The sequence below is a fragment of the Rhinopithecus bieti genome, unplaced genomic scaffold (genome assembly GCF_001698545.2).
Source record: "Rhinopithecus bieti isolate Rb0 unplaced genomic scaffold, ASM169854v2 scaffold_27321, whole genome shotgun sequence".
Classification (NCBI taxonomy): domain Eukaryota; kingdom Metazoa; phylum Chordata; class Mammalia; order Primates; family Cercopithecidae; genus Rhinopithecus; species Rhinopithecus bieti.
Genome location: NW_016812353.1, coordinates 732,026 through 753,359, shown reverse-complemented (window position 1 = coordinate 753,359; position 21,334 = coordinate 732,026). Strand labels below are relative to the sequence as shown.

The window sequence follows — 21,334 nt, the reverse complement described above, 5'->3', positions numbered from 1 at the left end:
GTTAGTTTTCTGGCCCTTGATGTAGACTGTAACAGTCCTTGCAAACTTTTCTTCAGTCTTTGGCACCAGAAAACAACCATTTCCTCTACAAAGTGTGTCATTAGTAAAGCTACTTAAAGGTTGAAGCTATACACAAAATACTACAAATTTCTTTGCACTTTAAATGTGCAAACTTGTTTTCAATGCCAATTGTAATTATTTCTACCCAGTTTTAAGTGAAGTGCCTGGCCCCTATTTGAGTTCTTGGTGGCATCTAAGGCGATATCTATTAGTTTTGTTATAAGGATATCTGTAGCATACACACCATGCTGTGAAATACCTTCAGTTTAATAGTTTATGGTTTTCATTACTTATAAGGAATGAGTGGGTACCAATGCAAACCAGTAGCCCTGAGCTAAGATGTGAGAGAGAAGGAATGTTAAAGCAGTAGCTTATGAAGAACAGTGAGCTATTTGGGAAGGAAAAGCATGGGGGACAGGGAGAGCATTCTAAACTGATTTCTTACATATAGTGAACCCCAGGGGAAAACATTTTGGGTAATAACAATAATGTTATCAAGTTAATTTTTCCCAGAATCATATGTCCAGAGAAAAGAGACCATTATACACACAGGCTAATTTTACAGCAAAGAAGTCCTTTCCAAGTTACAGGTCTTTTTACAGCCTGGTGATGTCTCACCATGCCCATCTTCCTCAAAAATACATAGACACATATAGATGGTTATGAATATATTGGTTCATGAATGTCAAACTTAGCGGACTCCTCTAGATTTTGAGGACAAAAATTTGTGTATGTAATAATAGCATAACTCAAAGTTCACTTTATTTTCAAGTCTTAAGACATTAGATAATTTTTTTAATAGTAATAGTATAAAGTTTAATTTTGAAAAGGAAAAAGAAACTAGCAATGTTGTTGAATGTCTCAGTTACATTTTTTCTACTGCCCCATGGATTTCAAGGACTATACAGTACTGTATAGTACTTCACATAGTAATTCAATAATAATGACCTTGTAAAGTTTTAGTATGGAATAACCCAAAACTCTGAGCCCAATGCCCATACTTCTCCATGATATTATGGAATTTAAAAGTGAATATTGAAGGCTATTTGGGAGAAGGTAGCAACTATTTATCAGGAACCAAACAGCTTATTTAGCAAAAAAAAAAAAACCATTAAACCCATAATACGATTTTTTTGACAGCTGCCATTTCATAATATTCTTTACAAATAACTTACTCATCCACTTATTTCATTTTTTTGTCTTTCCTGCCACCACCAGGTACATGAAAAAGAAAGAAGTATAGAATTCCAATACTGATGCAGGGCAGCTCACTTTTCATTTTGTCAAGGGGTTTCCTCCTTCCCACAGCTGTGATAGTATTTCCTGATGATTGTTCATTGCTGTAAATTGAAAAAGAACAGCTTCCAAGTTTATCAATAATTCATTAAGGGTGTTCCAAGAGATGTTGAATTAAAGTTGAGTCCTTCCCCTATGCAAAAGAAAGATAGCTTGCCCTTAGAAGCTTGAGTATAGGGAATGGAAGAAACAAAAAGAGTTACTACTTTGTAACGCAGCTAACAAAGTAATGAGGGGACAGGGAAGAGAATTGGGCCAAGGGTCAAGGCCTTTGGGCACTGTGTAAGCTGTCACTACAAGATCTGAGACCTAAGTGCACTGCTAAACCTCCTAGTAGCTACTAAACCTCCTCACACCTCTACCTTCCTTAGCATCAAGATGCTTATCGTGGTACTCTATGCTTCTCTGAGGGACTGGTGTTTTAAAAATGAAATGAAATGATATATACAAAAATACTTTGGAAGCAGTAGACTGCAGCTTTGTTTGCTAAGATGATCATACCTAATTTAGAATTGTTATTCATTATGCTTTCCTGAATATTGTTTTCTTAGAATGAGAGAGCAAGCTCTCTGGTGTCTCTACTTAAAAGGACACCAATCCTATCGGACCATGGTCCCACCCTTATGATTTCATTTAACTTTAATTACTTCCTTAAAGGCCCTATCTCCAAGTACAACCATATTGGGGGTTAGGCTTCAACATATGAATTTTGGAGAGATACAATTTAGTCCATAGCACCAATGATAATCTCTCGTCTCAAGATATTCAATTTAATCACATCTGCAAATACTCTTTTTCCAAATATTATAATGTGTATATGCTCCAGGAATTAAGATGCGGATGTCTTTTGGTGGACCATTTTTCAGCCTACCACACCAAGGAAGCAAAGTGAATTGCTAGAGTTACTCATATATGCTCATTGGGTGCTCAAACATGATTTGTGCCAATGCAGAGTAGTTGCTCAAAATTGATAAACAATGTAAACAGAATAGAAAATTATGAGGATTCCTGTGACTTATGTAATTATGCATTATTAAAAATATCTCAGTTGGGAGGCTGAGGCAGGATTGCTTGAGAACAGGAGTTTGAGCTATAGTATGTGATGATCTCACTTGTGAATAGCCACTGCATGGGCAACATAGTAAGACTTCATCTCTTAAAAAAAAAAAAAAGAGAGAGAGAAGAAAGAAAGAAGGAAAAGAAATCTTGAAATAAACAGGTCCAAACATGGAGTCTATAAACCAGAGGTTGATTATTTGCACTGACAAAAATGTGTTCCATTCCAGATGGTTTGATTGTTCAGTTCTTTTTTTTAAATAGCCAGTTCCATAACTGCATTTGCCATTCAAATTGATTTGTGGTGAACTTTTCAGAAAGGCATCTGAGGAAGATTTTTATACCAATCTTGGCTTTAGAATTTACTCTTTGTGATGTAAAGATAACAATCACTGACATTTGTTTAACATTTAGTATGTGGCAAGCACTGCACCAAGAATTTTATATCTCATCTCATTCAGTGCTCACAGTGATTCCATATAGCAGGTGCTATCATTGTCCTTAGTTAACTGATGAGTGGCCTGAGGCTTGGAGACGTAGGGAACTTGTCCAAGACACAGCAAGGAAGAGGCAAACAGGAATGCAAATCCCTTGATTTTGATTCTAGAGCTTGTATGATGAAACACCACTTGATATTCCCTGAAAAATACCATTGCACTTCTAAAACTTACCACAGAGAGGAATTGTTACAAGTTTACATCAGAGTCAAAGATCTTTAGTGTCACAGATTGTCATGTTACCAATTATATTAGTCAGCAGAGAAACAGAATCAACAGGAATGTGTGTGTGTGTGTATGTGTGTGTGTGTATTCAGAGAGAAAGAGTGATTGATTTTAAGGAATTGGTTCAGGCCACTGAAGGCTGACAAGTCCAAAATCTGCAAGGAAGACCAGCAGGATAGAAACCCAAGAAAGAGTTGTCTGAAGGCAGTCTAGGGGTACAATTTTCTCTTCCTGGGGGGGCCTCAGTCTTTTTTTTAAAAGACCTTCAACTGATTGGGTGAGGCTCACCCCACCCACATTATGGAGGGTAATCTGCTTTAGTCAAAGTCTACTGACCTAAATGTTAATCTCATTTTAAAAATACCTTCACAGAAACATCTGTTTGGTCCAATACCTAGGTACTGTGTCCCAGCCAAGTTGACTCATAAAATTAACCATCACAAGTCCGTCCCTTTTCAACTTGGCATCAATTACACATGTCTTTAAATAACACTTAATCTCTAAATAAAGACAATAATAAGGTGCTATTTTTGCCTAACATGAATGACTGTCCTGCATACAATTGGAAAACACACTAACCCTTGCCTTAAAGGCAGACACAAAGTCCTTAAGTGATGATGTTCACTCTTTTCCTTCATATCCTTGGATATTATGATGTAAAGTCAATGTTATATAATATTATATAATAAAGAGACAAGGGTAGGAAGAAAACAAATATATTTGCTATATATACACACACATAAATGTGTTCATAACAAGGAAGAAATATTTATGACAATTATAGTCCTCGTTTCTGTAACTGGTCACATGGTTGCAGCTGGTGTGTTCTTCCACTGTGGTTTCTGTGTTCCCTTTGCCTTCAACTGGTCATGGTTATTTACTTCGTGAAGTGACCCCAAACCTTCATTTCTGAAGGGTCAGGGACATTAGTAGTACTGTCTGGATTGACTTATGGTAGTTTCCATTGACTTTTATCACAGGTCATGATAATCCTAAGAGATGCCCTAAAGGATCTCCTCCTGTATGCCAGAGAGGCTCTTCCTTACTTCCCTGGTAAAGTAGTTGTCCAGTTTCCCCTTGGTAATTGAGATCAGCCACCCAGACACAACTGAAACTCTCTTCTTTGCCTATTGTTTCAGAAGCATGAGGAGCCCAAAGTGACCAGGTGGCAGCCTTCACTTTCAGTGCATGGAATCTTTGTTCTGTCTTCTGGCAGAAGCGTTCTTCTCTCTGACCCTAAAATTTTAAGATCAACAGAGCAAAGGTTGCAGTGACAGGAAGCAAAAATTTTGCTAGTGGCTAACAGAGCTAATAGAAAATGATGACACTTTCATTTCCACCCCTTGATTCCATTGTAATGGGGCAGGAGTCTCTGTGATCTGTTGAGCTGCTACACTACCACTTCTACAAACTCAGTCTTTCCCCCTGGCTTTAAAATTCAATCTCTTACAAAATTGCTCTAGCCCAGCATGTACCTCTGTGTTTTGCAGAAGGAAAATAGATGTCTTGTGATGCAAAAGTCCAAACAGAGTGAAGGCCACTGCTCAGTATGCCTCCCACACAAATGTAATGTCTTTTTGACTACTGATAATAAGAAGGATGCACGGGAAGGTGACATAAATGAGCCATTGAATGGCCTTTGTTGTAATCGAGCCTATAATTAAACACTCCCACAGAGTAAGCCCCTCTGTTCCACTTCTGACTTGGCTATTATGGCTTCTCTTTTTTGCTGGAATGCAGAAAATAGAAATCTATGTGAACAAGGATTTCTATCAGTTCATCAGACCAAGTGAAAATGTCTGTTTGTCATATAAAAGATAATGGCAGAAATCCATTTTTAGTTCTCGATTGCTGTACTCATGTGTGAAATTACCCACAGGGGTAATTTGCCTATAAAAGAACCCTTACTGGCCTTAGATGTGATTGGCTGCACAAATTATACTGCCGAATGAATTGGTTTTGCAAACTAAACAGAAGGCCTCATAAACCAAACTGGGATTGCAGCTCAGAGCACAGCCTTGCCCTGGGTGATGGTATAGGCACACAGAGGCAAGGGCCCTGGTTGCTACTTCTCTTTGCTTTAACAACACAATGCTTGGAGATTAAATCATTTCCCAAGTATTTAAATCTTAGCAGTGACTTGGTTTTCTGATACGAATACAGAATCCATTTGGCATTCTGACTAAGGCACTCGTTTGTTTATTTTTGTCTTGATTAAATTAACATGAATCGAGATTCAAATTCTCAAACTGGAGAAAGAATGGGAGGCAGGGGTTTGTGGGGGTCATTATTCTTAGTCTCTAAAGACAACTGATTTTGGTATTTGTCAGTAGATTATGTGACTTTCCCGTATTTCATATTTTGCATTGAATGACCTAGAAGAGCAACATATCACAATATTTAACCAGAAAGATTTAGTCCTTTTTTTTCTAACAAAAAAAGGAAATAAGGAAAAAAAGAAAAGAGGAGAAATAAGGGACATGAGAATAGGAGACAGAGCAATAATTGAGGAGTTTGAAAGTATTTGAAAAAGCTCTGGTCTCTTCTGGCAATTTATTTCCAGTTCAGTAAGCCCAGAAGCTGAACTTTTGCATTTTTAATGTACTTCATAATAATAAAATGATCTTGTTAGTTTAGTGCACAGCCAAAATTAGGAGGTCAGGCATCAACTTGTTTGTGTTGGTTTTTCCATGGAGCCAGGTCCGTCTAGTTGTCTTGGCCTGAATAGCAATTGGCTCAGGCCCAATGGCAATAGATCAGGACCTGGCAGAGCTTTTCGTCCCAGGGTCTTACCGTTACAGGCCACAGCTTACAGCGTGCTCAGCACTGACCGACATCCTCTTGTCCTACACCAAGCAATTGTACCCAAGCTCCCGGTATGGTCCTCAGCCCTCTGAGAAGCACAGGGCTGCCAAGAGACGAGCTGTATTATCAATGCTGAATTGTCCTCTCCCTCCCCATAAGGACACGCAGAGAGTTGGCTTCATTTCTTCTAAGATAGTTGCCAAAAGGTCCACCCTTTAATTCACATATAAAGTGGGACTCCCCTTTTAGTTATTCTTCACTATAGCAGCATTACATTGAATGAATGATTTATTCTTAATTCACATGTTACTTTAATTTAGTCACTGATGGATCTTTAAAACTACTCTGGTACCCAGAACCTCCAAACTGGTAATCTGCTTCCAATTTAAACAGAATTGGGCTTATTTATTCCTTCTTGATCTAGAAGTTATGGTTAGTGTGCAAGTTGATTTATTTTCATATGTGCATTTTATTTCATAGAGTAGGTAAGTAAAGGACACTTTGTCTTACATGGCAAAGAATAAGCAGGACAGTTTTCACAAACTTAATTAAAAGTCTCACTTTTCCCAGGAATAATGTGCCTGTTGAAATTAACAGACCAATCTCTCTATGTGGAAATTCTCCCTAGTAGCTCCTAAACCCACATTTTCTGGGTTGTGCTACGTAACATTGAGAACGACCAATCACTGCAAGGTATTTTTCTACTTACCCATGATTGCATTGATTTTGAAGCAACTGTTAAATTTGCAGATTCCAAGACTTTACCCTTATAGATGTTTTCTGCCAAAGAGTTAAAAATATGGGAAAGTTTAATTACATCTTTGTCTTTTTAAAAGAATAAACTGAATAACAACTAGAAAGGACATGGTTATTAGGCCACGTTATGGCCACATATCCTTCATATATGCAAAATACCTTGTCATCAGAAGCAATGTCTAATAACACTTAGAAATATCCTTGTATTCATTTCTGTGCAGCCTCCTTAGGCAGTTCATGGACCAGTTTTAACTCTTGCCATTATCATGTTTCCAAGTAGTATGCCTGTTTCAATGGCAGGCTCATATCCAATAGAGCCTCAGAAGGTAACATGTCTTTTGAAGTTTAACAGTAATAGCACCCTTGAGCTATGGTGTGAAATATTTGGTGTTTGCTTCCTCCACTCATCACAGATAGCCTTGGGAACATCTGAGGGCTTGAAAGCATTGGCCTTCGCTCATGTGTGGTACATGAGCAGCCATCAGGGGCAGTGTTCTTTCAGGCTACTCACTGTGCTCCAGGAAAGCAAGCATTCATTATAGGAATGCAATTTCAGAAGGCAGATGGTATCAGGTCAGCAGAAGGGGCCTGTAGTGTGTGTGTGTGTGTGTGTGTGTGTGTGTGTGTGTGTGACAGAGAGAGAGAGAGTATTTTTTTAAAGAGACAGCTTGTCACCCAGGTATAGTGTAGTGGCAGGACCATAGCTCACTGCAGCCTCAAACTCCTGCCTCAGCCTCCTGAGTAGCTAGGACTACACGCATGCATCACCACACCAGGCTAGGAGCCTTGAAAAAGCTACACAGAGACATATGCTTAAAGGGACTCTTTAAGGTCCACTTCCCAGGGATAAGGGAAAAAACCAGGTCCACCATGGTTTTTTGGTTGGTACATATATTCAACAGAAGTAGAGCTGAAACCCAGAGTCCACTTTGTGCCTCTCTAGGGATCACTCATGTTCTCCTCTGCTGACTTCTGCCATGTTTTCAGTCAAGCTAGAAAAAGAAAGTTGCCATTGAAGCATTGCCCTCTTCTTCACATAGTCTAGTTGATGTATTTATAAATGGACTTTGAAATGACTTTCAAACCACATGGTTTTCTACTTGTATAGATTCAGGTCCATTGAAGTCATTAGTTTATTAAATTCAACTTAGAAGTTAAATGCCAAAAATAAAATGAAAATTTGGTCTGTGATGTGCTGAATGCCACAGGAACTAAATAGCAATCAAACTGACAGGCCAGCTTTCTTTCTAAGAGCTGGGTTTAACTCTGGTTGGAAGTTAAAGAGTTTTGTACAGGCTTATTATCCATCCTCCAAGCCACCTCATCCTGTATAATAGCTTGTGTCTCAGTCCGATTGTTTTAAGCAGCACTCAGGGATTTTCAGTATGTACAGTGAGTGCCTTCTGACCTGTGTTCTCAAAGAGACTCATGAAGGTGAAAAAGACAGCAGCAAAGTAAACAGCATCTGCAATATGGTCGTGTTAATACAGGATTTATCCTTTCTCAGATTCTTAAGGCTTCCAGTTAGATAAAATGCAGGAGGCCGGGTGCGGTGGCTCAAGCCTGTAATCCCAGCACTTTGGGAGGCCGAGACGGGCGGATCACGAGGTCAGGAGATCGAGACCATCCTGGCCAAAACGGTGAAACCCCGTCTCTACTAAAAAAATACAAAACCTAGCCGGGCGAGGTGGCGGGCGCCTGTAGTCCCAGCTACTCGGGAGGCTGAGGCAGGAGAATGGCGTGAATCCAGGAGGCGGAGCTTGCAGTGAGCTGAGATCCGGCCCCTGCACTCCAGCCTGGGCGACAGAGCGAGACTCCGTCTCAAAAAAAAAAAAAAAAAAGCAGGAAAAAGTGTGTCTGCAGCACAGAGAAAACAGCATATTCTAATGGCTACAGTTTGCAAAGGGAAAGCCCTCCAAGTACACTTTGGACAGCAAGTAGCCCCTGCTCTCCAATGGAGACGGCCAGCCTCTGCCTGAGCTTCCCTTACCTGTAACTCAGAGACAACTTTCAGTCCTCATGTAGCATTCCAGAGAAGTTCCTGTTCTCTTTACTTGGGGAGGTAGAAATAAGTATTTCTTTGCAGCTAGTAAGTTAAGCAGCCTAGATTGTGCAATATTTTTGTCTGATCGATTGATTTTTGAAATGAATGCTCTGCAAGAAAAGTGCACCACCCAGAATAGGGGCTCATTCTATTAGGTATCCCTGATTCAATTTTCTTTTCAAGTTAAGCTAAAAGAGGGAAAATAAAACTTTTTTTTACTTTTATTTTTTAAGAAGCAAACCTTTCTCTCTACATTTATAACCTTCAACATTTATCCTGATTCATCATAATGCTTGCTTGACTGCTGTCTTTTTGGGCTTGTATCTAAAATGAAAAATTTCTCTACCATTTATTAATAAAGCCTATTGGGTGACTTCCAAGATACTTCCATCATATAAAATCCCATGCTGTCTATCTTTGGAGCTATTTTTTGACTGAATTCCATATGAATTAAATAGAAGTGCATTAAAAATAAACTATGTGTTATTATGCTAAAGCTGTGTCCCAAGAAAACAATTCTGTAATGAATTTCTCACTCAACCTGATGGCTCCATGTCCAAAAAAGGGATGATCCTTTAAGCAGTACATTAAAGTATCATTTCTTACAATGGTGAGGGCATTAGCTTTACAAAATTTAACAGTATGTTCTTTCTCATATTGATCAAGTCTGAAATCATAACTGGAGAGGAATCCAGTCCTTCTACCTGGATACTCTGTATTCAATCCTTTCCTGTCTCTACCACTACATTATTTCAATTGCCAAATCCTGCCCACCCCAAGTTTATGACATCTCTATGCCAGTCCACTGATCAGCAGCCCTGAGTCATCTGTCCAGACTCTAGCTTTCTTCATTGTCTCTTCCAACTCATCGTCCTATCACACTCCTCTGACTGACCCCAGGTTTGAAGATGATTTTTAGAGTCAATGATTGTAGATTCATACTAGGACTTCCTTCTTAACGGGTTTTTGTTGAGCATTTTATGTACTAGAAAGGCATTGCATTATCTAGTTTAAAGCTAAAATGTTTGAACTACTCCACTGGTACAGGCTGATTTTTTTGTTATGTTTCTTTCTTTCGTCTGAAACTTCCCCATTATTCATTCAAGATAAAAAAAGAAATAGCAGATAATATTTAGTAGATGTCTACATGGTGCCAAGCTCTGTACTTGGCATTGGTCAAACAAGACACAACCTCGTAATCAAGAGACTATTGAAAAAAGACAATTTAGGCCAGGTGCGGTGGCTCACGCCTATAATCCTAACACTTTGGGAGGCCAAGGCAGGCAGACAGCTTGAGTCCAAGAATTTGAGACCAGTCTGAGCAACATGGCAAAGCCCTTGTCTCTACAAAAAATACAAAAAATAGCCAGGCATGGTGGCAGGTGCCTGTAGTCCCAGCTACTCAGGAAGCTGAGGTGGGAGGATCACATGATCCCAGAAGGTTGATGCTGCAGTAAACCATGATTGTTCCACTGCATCCAGCCTGGGTGACAGAGGTGAAACCCTGTCTCAAGAAAAAAGAAAAAAAAGACAGTTTAATCAATGATTATATCAGATTATTATAAGATATATCAGTATTAGTATGATAAAATAAGTGCTATAGTAATAACAAAAAAATAATAAGAATGAAGCTAATGTGAATTGAATGTTCGCAGCAAGATAGAAACTGTGATAAGTGTTCTACATGCCTTATCGAATCTAATCTTTTAACCACCCTATAATAGGTGTGATTTACTGATAAGGAAGCTTGGACCTGGAAAGGTTAAGAAATGTGTCCAGAATTGAAGCTAGAAGGTGGTAGAGCTGAGATCTGAAGCCAGCTTGGTGGTTAGAATGCAAGGATAACTATAAAGTGCTCATTCGTCGTCTCTCTACCTCCATATACTGCAGTAGAGGCAGGTTCACACCTAAGACCCTTTGCTTGAAACTAGAGACATATGGGTGGAGTTTTGAAAGAGAAAGTAATTAATAAAATATTTGAAGTGATGGTAATGTTAGGAACAGACCTATTTCTTTCACCGAAGTTTCAGGTAAAGGGTGAAACTCCTGAATAGAGAATTTCAGGAAGCAAGTTTGAGTGTAAATAGGTTTTCTGAGATCATACATGACTGTACTGTTAGTGTTCTTCTTTTTCTACCATTTTATTTTACAAATTTATGAATCAAAGAATAAGGCACATTTATTTTCATTGGGAAAAGTGAATTATGTCAAGTTAATTAAGTGAAGCTGTTACAAGCTGAGTCTAGTACATAAATCCATGTGAAGTAGGGTTATCATATGGTTTCAATGTGAAAAATAAAGGAATTGAGGGACAGGGTGTGGAGTGCTCTAGAAAGAAAATCAGAAAAGCATCTTCAGTCTTAGCTCCCTTGCTGCTGCAAAAAGAAAGAAAGAAAACAACACTGTAGCAGGGACATTTAGTTGCAGGGATACCTTTTTTTATGAGCCATTTTCAAGACTCCCTTTCCTATTATTGAACTACAGTTAGAGCCATCTTTTAGCTCTTTATTATAGCCTTGTAACTTACTTCATAGGATCTCTGGGTCATTTTCCTGTCTTCCTTTCTTCCAACTTCCAGTTAATTTTTGTCTATTTAGCAGTTTTAGTTCTTTCAGTATTAGCATTAAAAGGACAATAAAATTGATCCTTTTTTCCCCATGGACACAGGATGTGGTCAAGACTGGGATATTAGCTATCGACTGAAATGAGATTTGGCATGCTGTAAGTGCATTGTGTTGTTTTTGTCTATCTGTACCTGTTTGGCCACTGAGACAATTAAGTCCTAAATGGTAGGGATCAACATATTTTTCATTTCTCTTTCCCCAGTACATAGTTCAGTGTCTGATATAGAGAAGGCATATAAGAAACTATTCATTTAATGAAGGAGTGAATGAATGAATGCATGAATGAATGAAACACAAGAAATGGCAATACTCATATTGTTACCACACTCTTTCCCCAGTAACTACTGAAGTAACTACTTCCAGTGTAACTACTCAAGAAGGTCCAGAAGTCATAATTTTCCAAAAACATATGTAAATTCTTGCGACTTGTATAAACCAGTATTTTCTCTCCCTCTCTCCCCAAACTCTCTGAATTGTCAAGCAAGTAGATTAGGAAGCAGAATGTTGTATACACAGTCCTGTTTGGTTTTGTTTATAGATCAGTGGGTCAGGAATGGAATGTTATACTATTTCTTTCTGTCCAAGGATAATCTAATCTTGCAAAGATATGTACCAAAGTCAATAACAGTTCCTACTAGGAAGACAAATAGTGTCTGAATTGGATTAAGGTATAATGAGGGTGCCTTGACGCAGCTGTCAGTGAGCCGTTCGTTGTTTATGGCTTCATTACAACCCTAAAGGCGATACCTGTATTTCTCTAAGTTTAATGACGCCACAAACAACCAACTTTTTATTGAGTGATACTGGAGATTTTTTGCTTTTAACTTGATGCATTTTAAGTTGTGCTTAACTAGTTCTCGCACCCTACGAGATCCTCAGATTGGCACTTTAGAGACGATTAGCGAAATGTTCCTCTGTGTTAGCCACAGGGTCTAGGAAAGATAAGGGGAATCAATAGGACCAAGCCAGTTTAGGATGAGAAAATTCATTCTCCATCAAGGGTATTGGCCAACTCATCACGCTGCCTGTTCCGAGAGGAAGCAGCTCTACCCACATCTCTATGTGCCTCATTAATGTGTCAGTGGTTCTGCCCTGGCTGTCAAATGACTTTACTGTTGTGTTTTTTTTTTAGTTTTCAGGACTTTATCTCCTGTCTTTCTTCACCATCCTCATTGGGCTGGTGCTCTACTCCTCCACCTCCACCTACATAGCCCAGGACCCCCGAGTGTATAAGCAGTTCCGCAATCCTTCAGGACCTGTTGTGGACTTACCGACCACAGCTCAGGTGGAACCCTCAGTCACCTACACCAGCCTGGGCCAGGAGACCGAAGAGGAGCCTCATGTTCGTGTGGCCTAGGGTGAGGCCCGCCCTGCCCACTGAGGCCAACTCATTGGCCATGTTTTTGCCCATCATCTCTGTATTGTACATAGAGAAAGGTATTTACTAGGTGCAGTTTACACAGGTGGACTGCAAGGTAGCAAATCCTCTGAAAGCTTGTGAAAGGAACAAGCTCAACATCACTGGAGACACAGGCTCTAATCCACCTGACTCGGAAAGATGCCTAGCTAATGTGTATCCTGATCACAACTCCCCTGCGTTCATTACTGTGAAAACCTTTGAATCAAAAGCAAGTACTATTGTTATTATGATTTGTATTATTATTATTGTTACTGTTATCACACCAACTTTCAGGAGGATGTTTTGTACTCCTGATGAAAACTATTGCCAGACCCACATGTAGTCAACATAAACCCCACTTTTCTATGGCAATTCACTTTTTAAGAGTCATACTTTATTTTTTTGCACAGACTATATGAGTGATGCATGCCACAGGAGCTCCACCCCTGAGAAATTTCCTTATCCTAGGGACCTGGTGGTTAATGGTTTCCTCTGTTACCTGTTGGATTGCCTGCTCAATAAGTATTTTGTGCTGTGACCTTTGTAGGGAGGGGCAACTGACCATATAATTCTCTATTCTAGGAATAGATATAAAAGAAACATTTTAGCCTTTTTATATTTTGATCTCTGATTACTCCAGGCCATTGCCTTTCTGTTGTGCCACATGATTCTGCTAATCAAGTCCCTGTAATAACAGGATAAGGACTGTTCCATTTCTGTGGCTTTTGGGAGCCCCCAGAAATAATATCATTTGTGTTTAGGGCAATATATAATTATAAAATCTTTCTGCCCCTCCCTGTAGCCTCTCTTCAAAAACTATCTTTTCTTTTTTTTCTAGATTTCCTTAGTGATAATATGGAAATTAATCAAGGCGCTGGAAAAAGCCATGGTTCTCTGCCCTTTTAATTCTGTGACACCTTTTTAAAAATACACCAGCATGGAAATTACCTTTATTGTGGAAAATCATTGGTTGTGCCACCTCCTAACAAAGTCAAGGTGCTGATGTGGAGCAGTCTTTGAAAATGGCTTAATTGATCTGGCCACTTTGCAGTGGTAATGAAGTCATCATTGAAAAAGTCTGGCATTTTGGTCATATTTGGCATCCGTTCGATAACAGGTATATTGACACAACATTCTTATGGACACAGAGAATACTGCAGGATCCTGATAAGACTATGAATGATATGTCACTAGTCTAATCTGTTGCCCTTAAAATAGCCCTTTTTTCAAACAGGAAATTAAGAAACACCACAGACCTCTATTATTTAGAATAGATTCTGTGTGTCAGTATATAACATACTCTCTTAGTTTGGCTGACTTCAATACTGTTCAAAAAGATCCTCAATGGAGTTATGGGGTTTATAGGGGAAAAATACATGTTTATGAGACATTGGGCAATTTAAATCAATGTATGTTACACTAGCAAGCAAAGCAAAACACCAGTGGGGTCTCTGGAAAGTAAAAGGACAGACTACGGTAGAAGGACTGATCCCAGAGTGCCTGTACAAGGCCTAAATCTGGCAGGCAAAAGCATCCCACACTGTCTGTCAGCACCCACATTGCCTTTTTGCCTGCCTTCTACACTGGGTGAGTGGACTTACCCTTGGAGATGGAGAAGAAAAATTCTCTTCTCTGATATTCAGATGTAATGGTCAACTCAGTTCAGCCCCCTAGGAAACATGTTTTATTTTCCATGGGGAAAGTATCAGCGTTAAAGCTCTATCAAATCAAAACAACTGTGCCAACATCATCTCTCTGCTACCTTTAAACTAATTAAATACCTTTCTCTGAATATTTTGTCCATTCAGATCCGAAGACCTTTAAAGACTGTGGTTTTATTTTTGTGTTTACATTCCTTTGGTTTGAATAATTTGCTTGATTTATTGCATTTTTAGTATTTATTTTAAGCCAGATGTTTTCGTCTTTGATTCATTTTTATGACATTAATTTGTAGACACTTAGTAAAGTCTTATGAGAAACAAGTGGATGAAATTATTTCCAAGTCCACTCAGTAGACTGAAGTTTTTTAAAATATAAATTTCCAAAAGTTTGCAATCAACAGATGGCTAAAGGTTGCCATCTGAATTATTTTATAGGATATTTTAATTGACTCCATCGTATGGAAACCAAGTGTGAATGTTAAAATGAATTTGCTGTATACCCTTTATCATTCAGTGTCCTTGTGCTGAGACTTTCATGTCCCTGGGTGACCTCAATGTGTTGGTTTGTCTCCATTTAGAAAGGTTGATAATATATTGAATTGTTCAAGATCAGGAGTTCCAGACTGACCCTTCAGGAAAAAAAAAAAAATTGCAAAGAACAAATTCTTTTTCCGTGTAAAAAACATTGATCCTTTGGGAATGGGGTGGGAAATGGGAGTAGGACAACATTAACTTTAGCTGTTTTAGTTTCTGAGATTTCATAACCTCAGTAGACACCAGCAAAATTTCAGTTTTAAGTCCACAATCAATCTCTCCTCAATGAATAAGACTTTAGCAATGTGTGCAGAATTTGATCGGGTAAAAGCAAACCACAATTCTCCTAAACCCTGCTAGAGATTAAGTGGTGGTTCTCACTTCCTCAGTGAAAACTTGCACTGGGGACAGCGCTTGCCTTGGTCAGACCTTCCCACATCTACAGACTCTCAAATACATGACCAGGTGACCAAGCAATGGAAAAATTTGCACCACCATGTCCCATGAAATCGTTTCAATGTTTAGTTTAGATATTGCTAACTTGTGCTATTAACCTTTTGACAAGCGTGTAGTATTGTTTGTTTTGGGTTTCTTTTTGATTTATAACTATTTAGTAGTCCCCAGCTAGCTACCAGTACAGATTTTACCCCATGGGTAGGATTCTATTGTTAAGCTACATAACAAAGCACACTAATTCTGACAACACTACAAATGGAAAATACGAACCAAAAAAAATTTACACCGATAAGTTCAACAAACTGTCCATTTTTGATATTTGCATGCTCCCCTATGGACTGGCTGTGGCAATGTAATGCCTGTATAATGTTTTCAAATAAAAATAAATGCTTTATGAAAGCACCGAATTCTTGGTTTTCTTTTGTGTTTGTCTGCACTATGACAACCATGGAAGCAGCTCCCTTGGGATGCTAGAAATAGCAACAAAAGTACATGGCTGGGTACATGTCAAAATAAAAACCAGAAAGAAAATATTTCCAAATTAGGAAGGGCACAATTGGTCTCAGAACTATAGTTTCAAAAGCCAAATTAAACATGTTCATAGTTTGCAAAGTTAATTATTTACCTGGGTACATAGGAACTCTCTGGGGCTTCAAGCCCACATTTAAAACACATGTAAGACAATATAAATTTACCCCCAAGAAACGGTTCCTCATAAAGAAGAAAGTTCTGTGTATGCTGGCCTTGGCACACAACAGACTTAACAGATGAGCATTCTTCCAGGGTGCAATGTTTATGAAGCAGAGATTCCTCATATTTCTGCTCAGAACTTACACAGCATCTTATAATCATCCCTCCTCCACTAACTGCTGTCACTTTGCAACCCCATAAGTACCTAGATTGTAAATACATTGACATGTTCTTGTCAATTTTTGCAATCAGACCTCAAAAATTAAATAAGCCAAGAAGACTGTGTGTCTGAGTTATATATTAAGAATAATATTTAGAGAAAACATTCATTTTTCAGGAAAAAAGGAATTGTAGCACACTAAGTGCTTTATAAAGTGCTCTCAGGTTGAGATCCATCATGAGCTGGTTTTATAAATAGTTGGAATAGCATGTACTTAACATAAATAATTTGCTTGAGAAATGTGACACTCAGTTTAAATAAGGTTTTTTCCTTGAAAAAATGTAAATCTTTCTCTAAAGTATTGTTTACTTCCATTTAGTAAGCTCTTTCATCAAAGACGAAATAAAGTTGAACTTCAGCCTAGCCTCTGTCCAAATGTCCAGCAATTCCAGTTGATGGGGGCTCAGATCGTATATACAATAAATGTATGTCATGTTTCCCCAATGAATTAAGATTTGTTTTCTTAAGAGAAAGAACTGGGTTTTCTAAAGAACTTGAAAGTTCTTGCAATAGTAAGATAAGGAAGCACTTGAGTGATTCTCATGACTTTTAGCATGAGAGAAAAATAGAAACAAGTAAAATTCAGCAGGAAGGCTGTAATTTATTGTCTTGATGTTCCACAAGAAAACAAATCATAATGTCTAAAATAACAGGAGCTGAAATTAGATCCAGTTTATATATTTTCAGTGCCCAGCAAAACACCTTGCACATGGAAGACACTCATACATCTTGTTTTAAAGGAATCAAGCTTCTAAACCATAAATACAAAGCACAAGGGTAAGAATTCTATTACAAAATGTTCCCTTTCTTCTTCTATTACTCTTGAGTACTTTGTTTTTCTGTAAAATTCCTGCATCTTGGAAAGGAAGAAATCACCATGTCCACTTAAATGCACCCTTCTAGGGAATTTTTTACAATCGCTTACAATATCTGGCCCTTCAAATTCAGGCCCAAGGTATGAAATAACAAAGCAAAGTTTTGTTTTGTTTCCTCCTGCAAATAGTGCTTTGAATTTATAATATTCCTTCTTAGTATATACACTTATCTTTCTCTTCTTCCTTTTTTCCTTGATTTCTTCTCTTTTCTTTTGTTTATTTTCTTTCTTTTTTCTGCAAGCATAAACAGAGGGTTCACTGTGAGCCACCTGCTAGGCAGGTCCTTTCATTGTCTATGTGGCTAAAAATAAAAGGAAAAGAAAAAACATTTAATTCAAAAAAATCGTAATACAGCTGGAAAGCCCTTCCTCTACCAGATGGCCTTTCATCGGTGCCTGAAAGGACAAACCATTGTGCATCACTTTTCAGACAGCCAGACAAGTTGCCTCCCAACACCACTGCAGCCTGATTAACAAGGAAAGCTAATGATCAGGGTGGAGGTCTCTGCGAATAGGCTCTAAGACTAGGGCCATCCATCTGGATGGACAAAGGCCTGGTGTGGACAAAACTAAAATCTGTAAAAGCATGCAAATGAGCTTGTTCACTGAGCCTCAGCATTAGAGCTGGGACCAATCCCATAACACTTGAAGAATAATTTCAGGACAGATAAAGGTAAATATTACTTTACACAATGGAGAATAAGCTTCCTGAACTCACTGCCTCATACTGCTGGTATAGGTTAAAAATGTAAATGTTAGGTCACATAATAGATAACAGAGCTACAAGGGGACATTAAGTAAGCTGAGTATGCAATTCATTAACCAATGGTTGACACTTTCAAAAGTGAAAGTAGGCACTCAATAATGATGCGTGGACAACAGGTGTAGACCTGGTCCATCCCAGATGAACCTGCCTGTGTGGTCACTGGCTTTAAGAAAAGCACTGGTCCTGCCCTCCCCCTGGGAGGCCAGCAGCATGGCGGATTGCTGCATCTTCCTGACACTAGCTGCCACTGTCTGCAGCAGAACGGCGGGGTGGAGGCAACCACCTGCTCACAATGGTAAGGGTGTCTGTAGATTCTTAGTGCTGGAGGGCAGCACGCTGGCCTCAGCCTGACTGTTCAGACCTCCTTCTTTGAATCATCTATGGCCAGGGTTGGTAGAGCAATGAGAGGAGTTCCAGTGGTGGTATCTCAAGCATCCTCCCCACTGTTTCATTGCTAAATGTGTAAAAATGTAAAAAAGCAAGAAAGAAACAGGTGACCCTAAAAGAGGCAGTACTGCTGGAATTATTTACAATTATTCATAAATTACAGTAGAAGCCTACACACCCATCCATTTCAAGAAATGCTGATGACAAATAAATGCCTGCATAAATGAATGCATAGCTCCCATGAGAGGAAGAAATAGATTCCCAGGCACTGAAGAGTAGATGACTATGGCAGTCGATCAAAACCATCATTCACTCAACTTTTTCCCAGCAGGGTCCACAAATACCAGTTCTGGAACTTTGGGCTAGTAGGTTGAAACATGGGGTGATAATGTCTATTTTTGTGCAAAGTTGGGTCTCATTAATGCCTTTCTTGGCCTTGTCTTTATAGGCAGGGAGAATTACTTCCGTAGCACCTGAAGAGGTTTGATAAATTTTAAGTAACAGTAATAATTGCAGTTTCACAGATGGTTGGCCACTTGCCAATTTCACAGCAAACTAGTAAAGCAATAAGAAAATCTACTTGCTCTTAAAATGACTACTATTCTAAATGAAATTACTAAAGAGAGAGGAAATGAGCTAATCACTGGAATAATCAAAACAGTGTCATTATGGGACTCCCTGTGAGCTTTTGTTTGAATTCTCTAATGTGGTTTTTGGCATTAAATAGGATTTTAAACGCTAAATAGGTCACACTTGCATACAAATGGTTGAGTGAATCACATAACTGCTTTATGTTCCCCAAGATTCTGCTTATCAGGCTGCATTTTAATTAAAAGGAAAATTGTCAGGGATAGAGGATAACTCAACGTGGGGAATTTGGTATCCTTAGCTGAAGACTAAGACTTCACTTTTTATTCACTTTTCAATTCACAGTCATGATTTCCAAACAACATGAAATTCATTTCATTTTAGTCACAAGCTTAGACACAGAATTTGAAAGCTGGGGGAATTGGAGATCATTTTGTTGAAAAAATCTCAAGTCCAGTCATTTTATGGCATGTGTGAAGATGGCTTAGCTAGAAAGAGAGATGTTTAGCCTTGAGAAACAACAGCCTTATCCACTACTGGCAAAATTCTGCGGATAACACAATAGTGTGTAAGTCCTTAGTTAGGAAGGCTGCTCTGTGATCACTAGAAATGAAGGTCAGAGAGCAGAATGTAGATCCTTCCGGCTAAGCGGCCCAGAGCAGCTTCTCAGGCACTTGGATAAGAGGTCCTTAGGAGGATCCCTGTTGCCAACCAACTTTTAAGTATAATCCCAAAGAAAGAAGAAAGAAAAAACATGTGGTACATGTCCATGGTGAATTGCTTTTGTCCTTCTGGATTGAGTCCTTCTAGGAAAATTTGCAGTTGGGGAATTGTCCCACTGCTATTCCTACTCAACACACAAGTGTCAGAGGGGTCGCTGGCACTGGCCTTGCCCATGTGACTCCCCAAACCAGACATGCCACTAGAGCTGCAACTGTCCATCTGTAACTGCCGAAGCTGGGGTTGAGAGCCGACTGCTTCCACGGGGATTTCTCATCCCTAGACGTGCACTAGCTGCCACTCACTATATTCGCCAATGGCCTGTGTCAGGTCAGCATCTCTTGTGAGGCTGCTGCCCTTAGAAAAAAATTCAGCTGCCACTGAATGAAAACCAAACTTGACTGTAAAGTGAAGGAGTGTCTATTTTCCTGCTGAGCCACATGAACCACTCGGTCAAGCGGTAAGGATGTGGGGAGATGAAAATCATCGAGCAAGAGGGCAAGATCATTGGAGCTTTCAAATTTTAAAAGCAACAGCTGTCCCTACCTGTCCTGAGAAGTACACCAGAGTCTCTTTACAACCCTCTAAACAGGAGCACTATAGGGTCACTGCCTCCTACTCTTGGGTTAGTGAGGTGCTTTTTGTTTTTTTTGTTGTTGTTGTTGTTTTGTGTGCATGTGTGTGTGTTTGGTAAAAACACCCTTCCAACAATTTCCCTTGTAGTTGGTTGAATGGCTTCCTTTGGTCTGTAATATTTCTGTAACATGATCTCTTTTCCTTGACTTTTGACATTGTAAAGAAATAGACTTTTATGTACTAATGCAATTTTCATTATTTCCATTATCATGATAAAGTAGAGTATCTTCTTCTGGCTACAGCGTAATTCCCATCTATTTCTAATGCCATTGCAGTAGCGTCTGCTTTCTGGCACCTTCGTATGATTTGTGTCTATTCTTCCTAAAATGATTGACCCAGCTTCACTGCAGCAGTCCACATTTGCTGCCATCTTCTCAGCTTGGCCTTTCTACTTCACTAGTTCATTCATGGTGACAGCTTCTTTGAGCATTTCAAGAAAATGGTTTTCTTTACTTTAGAACTTAATTGTAACCATCTTTGATATTTTATCTTAAAATTCATTTAAGAAGAGAAGAAAACTCCACTAAGCATGAATATATCTCAAATATCTCTAGGCTTTATGAGCAGTTGTTTTAAAAAATTGAATCAAGGCCAGGCGCGGTGGCTCAAGCCTGTAATCCAAGCACTTTGGGAGGCCGAGACAGACGGATCACGAGGTCAGGAGATCGAGACCCTCCTGGCTAACACGGTGAAACCCCGTCTCTACTAAAAATACAAAAAAAAAAAAAAAAAAAACTAGCTGGGCGCGGGGGCGGGGGCCTGTAGTCCCAGCTACTCGGAGGCTGGGGCAGGAGAATGGAGGGACCCCGGGGGGCGGACCTTGCAGTGAACCAAGATCGCCCCCCTGCCCTCCAGCCTGGGCGCCCCCCGGAGACCCCGTCTGAAAAAAAAAAAAAAAAAAATTGAATCAAATTAGCTTTTTTAACATCACTCTGCAGCCAAGCACAGTGGCTCACGCCTGTAATCTCAGCACTTTGGGAGGCTGAGGCAGGTGGATCACAAGGTCAGGAGTTTGAGACCAGCCTGACCAACATGGTGAA

At 39.2% G+C, this 21,334-nt stretch overlaps 1 protein-coding gene and 1 long non-coding RNA gene across 2 annotated transcripts in view; one reads left to right on the top strand and one right to left on the bottom strand.

The window, feature by feature from the left end:
- SLC35F1 (solute carrier family 35 member F1) overlaps window positions 1–15,820 on the top strand; it is a 404,702-nt gene extending 388,882 nt beyond the window's left edge. The window contains 2 exon segments of the mRNA XM_017895955.1: window positions 12,496–12,721; window positions 13,601–15,820. Of these exon segments, the coding sequence (XP_017751444.1) occupies window positions 12,496–12,720 (225 nt within the window). The 3' untranslated portion in view covers window position 12,721; window positions 13,601–15,820.
- Window positions 3,926–14,450, bottom strand: LOC108544720 (uncharacterized). The gene is made up of 4 exons (XR_001889943.1): window positions 14,364–14,450; window positions 6,649–6,719; window positions 5,928–6,042; window positions 3,926–4,370 (listed from the first exon to the last, which is right to left on the bottom strand). It is a non-coding gene; the product is annotated as an uncharacterized LOC108544720 (long non-coding RNA).
- Window positions 15,821–21,334: the final 5,514 nt, after the last annotated feature.